This window comes from Cenococcum geophilum (genome assembly GCF_001692895.1).
Source record: "Cenococcum geophilum 1.58 unplaced genomic scaffold K441scaffold_75, whole genome shotgun sequence".
Taxonomy (NCBI): Eukaryota; Fungi; Ascomycota; class Dothideomycetes; order Gloniales; family Gloniaceae; genus Cenococcum; species Cenococcum geophilum.
The window spans coordinates 415,341-429,283 of record NW_027137633.1 but is presented as its reverse complement, the minus strand read 5'-3'; the positions used below and the strand labels follow the sequence as shown (position 1 = coordinate 429,283).

Sequence of the window (13,943 nt, the reverse complement as noted above, 5' to 3'; positions counted from 1 at the left end):
CGCCGCGGCACTAGTGTGGTGAGGAACCTTAAGTTCCTTACCCCTTTCTTTAAGAAAAATAAGAACAATTATTATACTATCTACGAACCGTAGCTACGTGATATCCCCCTTGTGTAACCAACAACTTTACTTTACTATTTTTATAATTCTTTTAGCTATTACTTTTATATTTATCTAAACTACTACTTATATTACTTAATACTTTTTTTAACTTCTTATCTACTACTTTAACTTTTACTTTTACTATTTTTAAATTAGTTACTTATTTCTTGCGCCTATAGTAGGCTTTTATCCTTTTAAAACTAAGTACTACCCTTTTACTATACTACTTTTTCTTTTTCTCCTACTTCTACTACTACTACTACTATACTATTCCCTTACCTTTTAGCCTATAACCGCTAGTAATATTCCTTTTTCTTATATATACTAAGACTAAAATAATATTTATAATATATATATATAGTAAACGTAAAGAGAATAATTACTATTTCCTATATAATTATATCTTTTTAATTAGCTTTTATATTATATATATATATATCTTATTTTACCTATTTTATTATTATTAAGCTAAAGTATAATCTATTACTTTATATACTATTTTTTTTAACTTTTATTATAACTTAAATACTATTATTATTATTTCTTTTACTATTCTTTTTACTACTTTATTACTTTTATTATTACTTTTACTATAACCCTAGCTACTCCTTTATTATTACTTTCTTTACTACTATTTTTATTTCTATTACTATTACTATTTTTATTATATTAATATAGCCTCTACTACTACTTTTAATACTATTTTAGTTATTATTTTATCTTTTATTTACTACTTATTAAATAGAGAATTAAGTATAAAAACTTTATCTTATTATAAAAGGTTAATAATAAGTAATAAAAATCGGTAATAAGATATTTAATAGTAAGAAACAGAGTAATTAGTTATAAGTTAAGAGGTAATTAAGATAAAGTATATAAATATAATTTAGATTAATAGATAGTATAGTAGTAAGAAAATCTAATTTAGGTTAATACTACTTTATCTACTATTTACTGGCCTATCTACTACCTACTACTACTCCTACTACTGCTCCGTCTGCTGCTCGTCTACTGCTCCTATTGCTACTTGTCTACTACTCGGTCTACTGCTCGGACTACTACTTAGACTGCTGCTCGGACTACTGCTCAGACTACTTCTCGGTCTACTGCTCGGTCTGCTGCTCGGTCTGCTGCTAGAGCCGTCATAGAGCCGTCGTAGAGCCGATCGTAGACGATGCAGAGCCGTTCGGATAGACAATGCAGAGCCGTTCGTACGGACGATTGCATGGGCAACTGTATGGGCCATAGTAGAGTTGTTTGTAGAGTTGTTCGTAGAGCTATTTATAGAGCCGTTATAGAGCCGTCGTAGAGCCGTTCGTGGAGCAGCTGTAGAGCCGTTGCGGGGCCGTTGTAGGGCCGTTCGTAGAGACGATGCAGGGCCGCTCGTAGGGACGATGCAGGGCCGTTCGTAGGGCCGTTCGTACAGATGATGCAGAGCCGTTCGTTCAGACGACGCAGAGCCGTTCATGCAGACCATGCAGAGCCGTCGTAGAGCCGTTGCGGGGCCGTCGTAGGGCCGTTCGTAGAGACGATGCAGGGCCGTTCGTAGAGACGATGCGGAGCCGTTCGTGGAGACGATGTAGGCGTTCGTAGAGACGCAGAGCCGTCGTAGAGATGATGTAGAGCCGTCGTAGAGACGATGCAGAGCCGTTCGCACGGACGATTGTATGGGCGACTGTATGGGCGACTGTATAGGCAGGGTAGAGCCGTTCGTAGAGTTATTCGTAGAGCTGTTCGTAGAGCCGTTACAGGGCCGTCGTAGAGCCGTTCGTAGAGCAGCTGTAGAGCAGCTGTAGAGCCGTTCGTAGAGCCGTTCGTAGAGCCGTTCGTAGAGCCGTTATAGAGCCGTTGCGGGGCCGTCGTAGGGCCGTTCGTAGAGCCGTTCGTAGAGACGATGCAGAGCCGTTCGTAGACGACACAGCCGTTCGTACGGACGATTGTACGGGTGACTGCATGGGCAATGGTAGAGCCGTCGTAGAGACGATGCAGAGCCATCGTAGAGACGATGCAGAGCCGTTCGTACGGACGATTGTACGGGTGACTGTATAGGAAATCGTAGAGCCGTCGTAGAGCCGTCGTAGAGCCGTCGTAGAGCCGTTCGTAGAGACGGTTATAAGACTTCTTAGTATTAGTGCTGCATGTTAGTAGAGCTTTCAAGCTCCATAGGCTTTACGTAGAGCTTCGTGCAGAGCTTTTATGGAGTATCGTNCAGAGTTTTCACNGAGCTTCGTGCAGAGCTTTTGCAGAGCTCCGTGCAGAGCTCCGTGCGCCCCAGAGCTCNAAACCTTTATATTAGTATAATATTACTTAACCTTAGGATATTTAAATAAAAGTGGTACGATTTTAAAGCGCTTTATAAGCTCTATAAATTTATCTAAATAGAAANTTTATTTACTTACTATTAAGGAGTGCATCGCAAGTGTAAGTATCGGTCGCGATTTGATGGGGTAGCACAGACCCTACACGTGACCCGACAAATAACAACCAATCAAAATAACCAATCTCAGTAGTCGCTCAAAATTAATTCAGTATATATAAGAAGAAGGTAGTTATGTCAGATAATCTGTATTCTCGGAGGCGTAGGACGTGCACGGGTCACGTGCACGGGTCACGTGCATTGTAAATATCTTCGTCTAAGCCCAGGGGCCCTAGGTCGAGCAACGATCAAGATCATCAATCAATCAACCCATTTCATCAATGAATAGCTCTATATGAGTTATCTAACAGTTATGAGCCCGGTCCGCCGACACAAGAAGCTATTTAGCTATTACTTAATTATTTGAAGAAATTCTACCTCATTGTTAGACTCTGATACCTTATCGTCACAAGACGACCCTGATCGAAATCCTACCTCAATTGTCACAGGACGAGATTCCACGAGATTCCACGAGATTCCATGAGACTCCACCTTAATCGTCAAAGGACGATCCTGACGATGAGGACGATCCTGACGACAAGGACGATCCTGCGATAAGGACGATCCTGACGACGAATTCCATCTTAATTCCTATCTGCCTATTAGTTAAATGACTCCACCGACGTTGAGTTCGTCGACTACGATCATCCTTAATAAGCTAGAAGACTGGGAATAATGGCTATGGCAACTCCGAGCTCTCATGAATTAGCAAATATGGGCCCACGTTAACCTAGCTACAGAAGCACCTTAAGAAGGTCTACTTGAAAAACCACCTTATCTAAAGGTCACAGATTTTAATGAGAATGCAACCACATATGTATAGCTCTCGTTAAATTAATAGAGAGCGTATGAGAATAGCAGACGATACTACGACTAGGATATGAAGTACTTCCTAAAATAGGAAGAGTATCTGCAACAGATATGTACCTAGATTACAACCACAGTATCGATTTAGAAGAAGCTACTGCTTAACCCTTCCTTAATAGTTAAAGAATGGCTATCTTAACTAAAGGAGAACACAGAACCTACCTCATTATTTGTTAGGAAGAAGGTATAATACTAATATATAGAAGCCCTTAAGGGGTTTAAACACTTATTAAAATTGAATTAGTGGTTAGATTAATGGGAATATGTAATGGTACTAAGAGAGAAGTATAAGATCCCTTAAATATCCGATGGAATCTAGCTTTAAGATTTAGCAGAAGTTATTTGACCGTTTAGTGACGCCTACTGTATAAAGTATACTACTGAGTTAAATAACCCTTAGAAGTTAAGATCTTCCGAATACCGTAGAGTAGTAAAGGAGCTGCAAGAAGGACTTAGAATACCCTTAAAGAAAGCCAATGCTACTATAAAAGGGAGTACCTTTAATGCAGACTTTGTAGAGTAAGCCACGATGGATTACTTTAATACTACTAAAGGTCTAGGGAAAGGAACCTTAGTACGTACTAGACGCTTAAAGAGAGCCGGGTTACTAGTAGATGAGGAGACGTCCCGCAAGAAGCTATTACCTATATGCTTGGCGTGTGAGAAATAAGGATATTCCCTTTAAGACTATTGGTATTTATTTGAAGATAAGAGACCCAAAGGAGTTACGATCGGAGATGCTCGCATTAAAAGGGTGCTTAAGAAGGTAGAAAAGAATAAGAATCTCGCTAACCAAGTTGCGAAGATTAGACTTGAAAAATAAGAAGATAAGGCTTAATAATAACAGGATGAGAAGAGTTACAAGATAGTTAAGATTAAGGGAGAAGCTAAAGCGATATTCCTAGAATTGTATTACACAGATTAAATCCATCTACTAAAGCTATTAACTATTCTTGACTCAGGAACCACTTTCCATATCTTTAATAACCTCTCTTATTTTTATAATTTTAGGAAAGCTCTAAGATATGAATATGTTATCGCCGGCAGCTTAGAAGTACCTATACTAGGTTATGGTGATGTTAATATCTAAGTCACAAAACTAGACAAGAGTAAGGGAACCCTATATCTTAAGGACGTCGCCTTTTATATGGACTTTAATACGAATCTAGTGTTGTTCCGTCTACTTCGAAAATAAGGGTACTACTAGGACAATAAAGGAGACAACAATCTTCTAGTTTGGAAGGATAATACAATCCTATATTAAATGGAAGAACGTCACGGTTAATAGACTATTGAGTACGTCCAATCAGGAAGTCTTAAATTAGCTTTTAACTTAAGCCGACTGCTACGCCACTAACGGAAGCGCAGGACATTGTTAAGAGACGTTTATCCAGATTTAAAAGGTGATGCATGACTATGGCATCTGCGTCTAGGTTATCCAGGACCTATAAGCCTTTATCATCTAGGTCTTAACGCCCTAGGAGTTAAGCTTTAAGGCCTAAAGACGACGGAATATTAACACTGTAGTCTCGCCAAAATCAAGCGTTAGGTCTTAAGAAGGTTCTTAAAATGGAAAAACAATAAACCCTTTCTTAACCTCTATATTGACTGGACTGACCTTAAGGAAGCGTATGCTGGATTTATACGAGTTATATTCATCTATAATACCTTCTTAGGAAGAACCTTCCCGTATTTTATAACGACGTATAGTAAAGAGAAGAAGACACTATAAGTGCTTAAGGATTTTATCTAATGGATCCGTCTGAGGTATAACCTTAAAGTTAATACTATTAGATCAGACAACGAGCTAGGGAGAAAGAGAACTCTTAAATGGCTATAGACTTAAGGGATTATTTTTGAGCCTTTGGCGCTATATACCTAAGCTTAGAATAATACCGCTAAACGCTTAGGGGGTGTAATTATTAAGAGAGTACAAGTAATGAGAATTGCTGCTAATCTACCGCATGATCTATGGAACGAGATTGTTAACTATGCAGTCTACCTTAGAGATTGAACGCCACGAGAAAGTAATGGATGGAAATCGCTATATAAGAGGTTCTATACCTACCTAGCGAATGGGTTAAGAAAGCCGCAACTGGCGCACCTAAAAGCCTACGGCTATAGGGCGTACGCGATGACGTTGGACGCCTAGCTGAAGAAGAAAAGGCTAAGCAAGCTAGATCCGCGAGCCTATATCGGCTACCTTATTGGCTATAACTCTACTAATATCTATAGGATCTAGATCCTATATAAAGGTATCATTATCTCTACTAGGGACGTTATCTTTAATAAGAAGATGTTTTTTGACGGCAAGCGAATAGACATCTTAAAGGACCTATACGCTGAGTTAGACACGCTAATTAAGAAGATTTAACTTCCTAATACCCTAACTAAGAATGAGGTCCTTCTGGAAGATAATAAAAAAGTATTTAAACCGTTAATTTAAGAGGAAGACGACGACGTTAATAAGCTAGTTTGAAGCTTTAATAAGCTAGCAGATCTTAAGCTTGCAAGAGCTCTCGAAGATACGTATTATACGCCACCTCTAATAAAAGAAGATAAAGAATCTCTATATGCCTTTTACGTCGAGTATCCTACAAAGTTAGATATATAAGGTACTAATTAAGACGTTGCTTATTGAGTAGGAGATATATTTAACACTTAGGGAGTGTTTAACGACTTAGTTAAAGACTTATTTAAGGAAGCCTGTGATAATAGGTTTAAAGACTTTATTACTAAAAGGATCACTTTAGCCTATTACGGCGCCTTTTTAGCAGGAAGGAAGTTTAACCTTAATAGTTAACTTAACGGTAGCAAGCTAAAATTAGGTAGAATACGTGATGTTAGATTATATAGGAAGAACTTACCTCCGCCACCTTAGTTAATCCGCGACCTTAATACGTACCCTCTTTAAGATTAGTTCTAAGAGGCTTAACAAGCCCATCTCTAATCTTATTATTAAATGAGGTCGTTTTAAGAAATAGATAAGAAGCACGTAAAGGGACAGCAGGTCCTCAGCTTAATGTGGATATTTATCTACAAGATAGATAAGTACGGATTCCTCTAGAAATGTAAGGCACGCTTAGTAGTATGCGGAAATTAATAGGCTTTAGGAGACCTACCTATAAGAGCTACTATATTGGCGAGCACGACCTTTAGAACCCTGATGGCAATCACTACAAAATTTGACCTAGAGACGATATAGATAGATATAGTCAATGCGTTTATCCATTGCGATCTCAATAAGGTCGTCTATAGGAAGCTACCGCTAGGGTTTAATAAAGGAAAGACAAACAAAGTACTGCGCTTGAGAAAAGCCCTATATGGACTATGACGATCACTACTACTATAGCAGAAGAATCTCACGAGCTTATTGAACGAATTGGGTTTTAAAGAAGTACCCTAGGAGCCGTGTGTTATGCTAAAAGGTAAAATAGTCGTCTTTTTTTATGTTAACGATATTGTCTTCTGCTACTGAAAGATAGATAAGAAGAAAGCTTAAGAAGTAATTAAGGAGCTGAGTAAGGAATACCAGATAAGTACCCTTGGAGAGCTAAAATAGTTTCTAGGAATTTATATGCTACGTAATCGTAGCTAGAGGCTCCTATAGCTATCCTAGGAAGCCTATATTAAGAAGATAGCTAACTAATATAAGATAGATCTTAAAGGGCGTCTTCCAGACTTCTATAGCAGAATTGGAACTCCTCCCTACTAATTACCGATTAATCCGTTTAACGCTTCCGTCCCCCAATATAGACCTACTAGTCCGTCCTATATCCCTACTAAGAGAAGCAGCTTCTACGATGCTATGTTAGAGTATTTAAGTACCTGTATAGTATAAGGAGTAGAGTAATCTACTATAGAGGAGATAAGGAAGGAATGAATAGGAAAGGGAGAGATAAAGGAATAAGTGATAAAGGACAAGACGACGGAAGAGACGGTAGAGGTGAAGCGCAATCATTTATCTGTGCCAGCGATACATTATTTATAAACAACTTCGTCAATAGAAAGAGCTTATAAGGATACATTATAAAGCTATTTAGGGGACCGATTACCTAGAGAGCAAATAAGTAGGATATAGTAACGACGTTAAGCACAGAAGCCAAGTTGTTAGCCCTATTATAGACAGCAAAGGAAGCTATCTTTATTAGTAGGTTATTTAAAGCAATAAGGCTAAACGAGCCCTTAATTATTAACTGCGATAATACCTAGATACTCTAACTGATTATAAAAGATACGGCAAAGCTGATTACGAAGCTCCGACACGTTAACATCTAATAATACTGGCTACGTTAGGAATACGCAAAGAGATAAGTACGATTTCGATAGACAGCGATAAAGGAGATAATCGCCAATGGACTTACGAAGGCCCTGCCCAAGTAAAGGTTTAAGAGCTTTGTTAATATGATTAGAATAGTAGATATTAAGGAGTAGCTAAATGAGGAGAAGTAACTGGAGGACCTAAGGGAGAATATTAGAGCGAGACGGAAGGATTTAGATAAGATTATAGTTTAATTAACGTATTGACGGATATAAGAAGGTGGCTAGCTTTGTCCTCGACCAGGTTAAAGCTAAGGGGGTATATTAGATAATCTGTATTCTCGGAGGCGTAGGATATATACGGGTTACGTATACGGGTTATGTATATTATAAATATCTTCGTCTAAGCCTAGGGGCCCTAGGTTAAGTAACGATTAAGATTATTAATTAATTAACCTATTTTATTAATGAATAGCTCTATATAAGTTATCTAATAAGTTAAGATAATGTCTTATATTACTAGTTCGTTAAGTAAGTAAATTACTTATACTTCTACTATGGCCTATAGTCCTCCCTATGCTATATAATATATATTAAAGTCCCTTAAAACTATTATCTCGCCTTCTACTAAGTTAATAGTTTGTTAAAGTAGGCCCTATATAGTTATCTAGGGTCTGTTGTTACTTAGGTTATAGATATTAATTATACTAATTTAGCCCCTCTCTGTAGCTATTTATAGTTTAGCTATATTAGGGCTGATAGAGTAGTAGCTCTACGCCTATGTGTTAATATATTTGCTAATTAGGAAGTATATATAGGTAGCTAGGTCTGGTTCTAGGTAGTTATATAGTAGAGTTTAATATGCCTACTTATCTAGGCCTCTACCTTAGTTTTTAAGTAGCTTTCCCTTACTAAGCCCTAGGGCTTAGGGCTTTCTATAAGTAGTTAGCTACTACTACTAATAATATAGGGAATTTTACTAGTTCTCTTGGGTATCTTATAATAGGATTAACCTAAGTACTAGTCTGCCCCCTAGTAGTCTATATAAGAGTCTCCTTTTAGAGTTAGTATACTTTTATACGGCTTAAAAGCCTTCTATAGCCTCTAGTTTTACGCCTTTTATTATTGTTTTCGCTAATATAGGTTTAAGCTGCTATTTATAGGGGTTATAACTTCTATTTTACGCGCCTACTAACGTAATCCTATAAGGGCGTCGTAGCTGTATCCTGTAATGTGGAAGCCTTAGGTACCTTCTATAGTTAAGGCCTAGCTAAAAAGCCTTCCCCGCCTAAGTAACTCCTATTTACTTCTTAAGCGTACCTTATTAGCGTACTGCCCTAGCAAGTAGTTCTATTTATTAGTATACTAATACGCGTATCCGTTCTCTTAAGCTATATAGTAGTCTCTTTAGCTAGGACGTAATCCTACCTATCTATTAGGTACACTAGGGGTTAGAGCCTAACTAAGGGGTAAGGTCCCTAGAGCTAGTAGTGGCTATTATATACTACGCCCTATAGGAGGCTGTAGTAGTATAGGGGCGCTATACCCTATACTATTACCAATTTCCGTTTCGCGTTACCTATAAGAGTCTCCTTATAATAGGCCGACTGTGTTTTATAGGAGGGGGCTATAGAATGGGTCCCGTGCTAGGCGACCTACTCCCCCCTCTCCTACTAACTAAGCTTATGTCCCCCCTTCTTATAAGCTGGCCTATATCTCTAACTATTACGACCTTATCTAACTGGCCTGTATTTCCCCTATAGCCTCCCCTATATATATATATTAGGTTATATACACTACGCCTATTAAGACCCTCCTATAAGTTACCTGCGATTGTAGGTTAAATGCCATAGGGCCGTCGAAGCTAGCCTATGTTTCCGCTACCTAGAGCTTTGCCTATATTTCTACCTCATTAAGCTGTCTAGTCGCCGTCGCGTCGCTATTATATCACTATCGCGTCTCTGTCTAGGTCGCGCGTACTATGCCTATTAAGACCCTCTTCTAAGTCACCTGGGTGTTGGATACTAGATAGGCCTTAGTAGGGGGGCCTTAATAAGTTCTTTGTAATAGCCTTAGGGCCTTAATAAGTTTTGTATAAGGTATCTGCGACGCGTTAACCTTAATAAGTTCTTATAAAAAGAGGTTCCTTACGCCCTCGCCGTATTCCTTTGCGATTTTAGAGCTAGTGTAAGCCTAAGGGTGTCCTATTATATAACTAGGACGCGTTTATATTAACTGGCTATAATAAGGCCAGTTTTAGGCCTGGCTATAAGCTAGGTAGTTATATATTAAATAGCTAAGATATATTTATATTATAGAGCTATAAGAGTTATATATAAAGTAGAGTTGCGAAGGCCCTCCTGCTAGGGCCCTTTACTATAGTTTTCTACTTTAGACGCCCCTTAGACGCCTATCTACTTCTATAGCAGTTAGCCGGCCAAAACTAACTACTTGTTACGGAAGTAGGCACAAGCTGGAATACAATGTACTAAACAGGGTAGTAATTGAAGAAGGCTACGTACGCGTAACTATGCGTGGTTGATACAAAGACATTTGGATAAAGAAGATTCTTTATATGCTAGGTTGGGTATAAATAGGGGTTATAGGGGAACGTGCGTAGGTGTCTTGGGACGAATGTAAGCACGGGTTAAGAACGTTAAAACGCGCAGGGACGTGAGAGCGTGTGAGTCCCGTAACAATACCCCCCCCTTACTTCCGAGCTCCTGTAAGGCGTGTCGTGTCATATATACCAGAAAAAAACCCAATATAGGAAAAAAAAAAATTTGTCAGCCTTCTCCGCCCTTCTACGTCCTCCGTTGCATAGGCTCCTCCAATTCGGTCCTTCCATGTTTAATCATTAGGCCACTAACTTGTTAGGCCCAAAGCATAGCCTAGCTTCCGTCGCCAGCTACACTCCTGTCCTCGCCGCTTGGAGACGCATTACTAAAGCTCATATAGTCCCTTTCTCGCTTCTAGCAGCTCTACGGCCTTCCCTTCCTATACTCCAGGTCCCCCTAAAAAATTACCCTAATTTTTAGTCCAAAATGGGCGTTTTAGGCAGTATTTATCGGCCTAAACGGTAGTATAGTACGGTTAGTACGGTGTTCGTGGTCGTGGTAAGGCATATTCTTGGCAGGTTCTTATCAGTGCGGTGCAGTATTCGTATTGTAGGCAGGTTCTTATCGGTGGCAGTACGGTGCCAGCGCAGGTTCCGTAGGCATATCGGCACGGGATCTTATCAGATTCGGGTAGCAGTACGGTGCTAGCGACGTGTTCGGGTTCCGTTGGCGAATCGGCACGGAGCTTATCAGTTCATGTGGTAGCAGTACGGTGCCAGCGATAGGGTCGTCTCGTAGGCATATCGGCACGGGATCTTATCAGATTCGGGTAGCAGTACGGTGCTAGCGACGTGTTCGGGTTCCGTAGGCGAATCGGCACGGAGCTTATCAGTTCATGTGGTAGCAGTACGGTGCCAGCGACGGGGCATCTCGTAGGCGTATCGGCACGAGGCTTGTCGGTTCAGGCAGCAGTACGATGCAAGCGACGGGTTCGGGGGTCTAGGGAGCGAGGCTCTACCTAGTCGTGTTCGGCTCGTAGGCGTATCGGCACGAGGCTTGTCGGTTCAGGTAGCAGTACAATACAAGCGACGTGTTCGGGCAGCAGTACGATGCAAGCGATAGGGTCGTAGGCGTATCGGCACGACGGGTTATCGGGGTCGTTTCGCAGGCGTATCGGCGCGAGGTCTTGTCGGTACGTAGGGCAGTGCGTGNAGGTCGGTAGGACAGTAGTAAGATACCAGCTTCCGTGTTCGTGTTCGTGTTCGTGTAGCAGTAGGATGCGAGCCATCAGGTCAAACCGAGGGGCAGTAACGTGCCTGTTCGTAAGCGGTAGCAGTAGGGTGCAAGCCATCGAGGTCGCAGGCGTATCGGCGCGATATCTTGTCGGCAGGTCGTAATTCCACAGGCGTATCGGCGTGGTGTCTTGTCGTACCAGTTCAGAACCCCAGCGTCCTAGTCTACCCGCAGCCAGCAGCTCCTGTATCTACCCCGTAGGCGTAGAAAGGCATGCTCCGCGACTAGTAGCCCACAGGCCCGCCAGGTACGTTGAAAAGGGATCCAAATGTAGTGTCACGGAAGTAGGCACGAGCTGGAATACAATGTACTAAACAGGGTAGTAATTAAAGAAGGCTACGTACGCGTAACTATGCGTGGTTGATACAAAGACATTTGGATGAAGAAGAAGATTCTTCATATGCCAGGTCGGGTATAAATAGGGGTTATAGGGGAACGTGCGTAGGTGTCTCGGGACGAACGTAAGCACGGGTCAAGAACGTCAAAACGCACAGGGACGTGAGAGCGTGTGAGTCCCGTGACACTACTGCCTATATACACCTAATTTGCTCTATAAGCCTATCCTTATAGCCTACCCCTGCCTAGATAAACCGACACATACGTCCGTCCTTTTAGGCTATATAGATAGTGTTGTTAATAAGGTGTTAATCCTTTCTTTAAGATAGGTCCACTAGGAGTTAGAGCCTAGTAAAGGGGTAAGGTTCCTAGAGTTATCCGTTACTGCTATTATATACTATACCCTATAGCCGTTACTAGCTGCTTCGTGTTACCTATAACGCTTTTGTAATAATAGGCTGACCGTGTTTTATAGGCGTGGGCCTATAATAACTTAACGCCGCGTAGCTATTATCCCTTAGCCGCCTACTAACTAAACTTGTTATCCTTTTATCTTAACTAATACCTATATCTAAGTCCGTTCTAGCCTAACCTTATAGGTTCGTCCTATTTCTTTTTTAATCTGTTTTGGATTAACGTTACTACCTAGAAAAGGGTGCCCTTAGCTCTTTCTTAGTCCGTTTTAGATTAACGTCGCTACCTAGAGAAAGGTTAACGCCGCTGCGTAGAAAGGGAGGATTAACGTCGCTAAATGTAGTTAACGGTGTTGAAATTCTTCCTATGCCCTCGCTGCTAGTATAGTCTTAGAGCGGAATAAGTATAGAAGTGCCCTGTCGTCCCCTTAGGTTCCTATTACTTCTACTAGCAAGTATAAGCGCTGGCTTATAGCCCTAGGTTAGTTGCCTAGGTAAGAAGATGTTAGGTAGTTTTTAAAACTATTCTTTTGTTTATATAGGTAGTTATATATTAGCTAGTAATATAGTAGAGTTTAATATACCTACTTATTTAGGCCTCTACCCCAGTTTTCTAGTGCTTTAATCCTAATCTATAAGCAGTTAGCTGCTACTACTAATTATAGGGAGTTTTACTAGTTCTTTTGGATATCTTATAACGGTATTACCTAAGTACTAGTCTGCCCCCTAGTAGTTTATATAAGAGTTTCCTCCTAGAGTTGGTACGCTTTTATATAGCTTAGGAGCCTTCTATAGCCTCTAGTTTTATACCTTTCTTTATTGTTTCCGCCGGTGTAGGTATAAGCTGCCGTTTCTAGGGGTCGTAACTCCTATCTTCGCGCTTACTAATATAATCCTACGGGGGCGTCGTAGCTGTATCCTGTAATATAGTTAGGTATACCTTCTACAGACAAGGCTAAGCTACTGCCTCTCCCACCTAAGTAACTCCTGTTTACTCCTTAAGTATATTTTACCGGCGAGTCGCCCTAGAGGCGAACGGTTCTGTCTGTTAATATACTGATACGCGTATCTGTTCTCTCAAGCTATATAATAGTCTCTTTAGCTAAAGTGTAATCCTACCTGCCTACTAGGTGCACTAAAGGTCAGAGCCTAGTTAAGGGGTAAGGTCCTTAGAGCTAGCAGTGGCTATTATATACTACGCCCTATAGGAAGCTAGTAGCAATATAGGGGTATAAGAAATATATTAACCTTATTTTAGAAGCCCTACGTAAAGCTAGCCTATAATTAGATATAGATAAATATAAATTCTATAAAATGGAAGTTCTATACCTTAGACCTATTATTTTTATAGATAGTATATAAATAGACCTGTTAGAAACACAGGGTGACTCACTAATAACGACTACTCGAGTAGGGTTACAGTGATGTTGGTTAATTCTTTTTAATAGGAATGAGGAAAGGGGTGAGGAACTTAAGGTTCCTCACCACGCTAGGGCCACGTCGACACGTGACGGCAATATGCTTCATGCGACGGCAACTTGCCTCATTCCCAACACTGGCAACTCTTCTTTTTATGGTTGCTATATATATATATATAAACAGATAGTATATAACAAAACCAGACAATATACGACAATGCGGTAGTTAGCAGAATTTAGTGGATAACGCGAAGACGGGTAGGCCGCTAAAACGCTAGTA

General features: G+C 40.3%; 1 protein-coding gene across 1 annotated transcript; it reads right to left on the bottom strand.

Moving 5' to 3' along the window:
• Nucleotides 1-11,217: 11,217 nt before the first annotated feature.
• Nucleotides 11,218-11,765, bottom strand: K441DRAFT_669744 (uncharacterized protein). Its single transcript, XM_067650180.1, is given in 2 exon segments — nt 11,218-11,599; nt 11,613-11,765. 1 exon segment carries the CDS (start codon nt 11,489-11,491, stop codon nt 11,222-11,224), a length of 270 nt encoding a protein of 89 aa, XP_067497534.1. The 5' UTR covers nt 11,492-11,599; nt 11,613-11,765; the 3' UTR covers nt 11,218-11,221.
• Nucleotides 11,766-13,943: the final 2,178 nt, after the last annotated feature.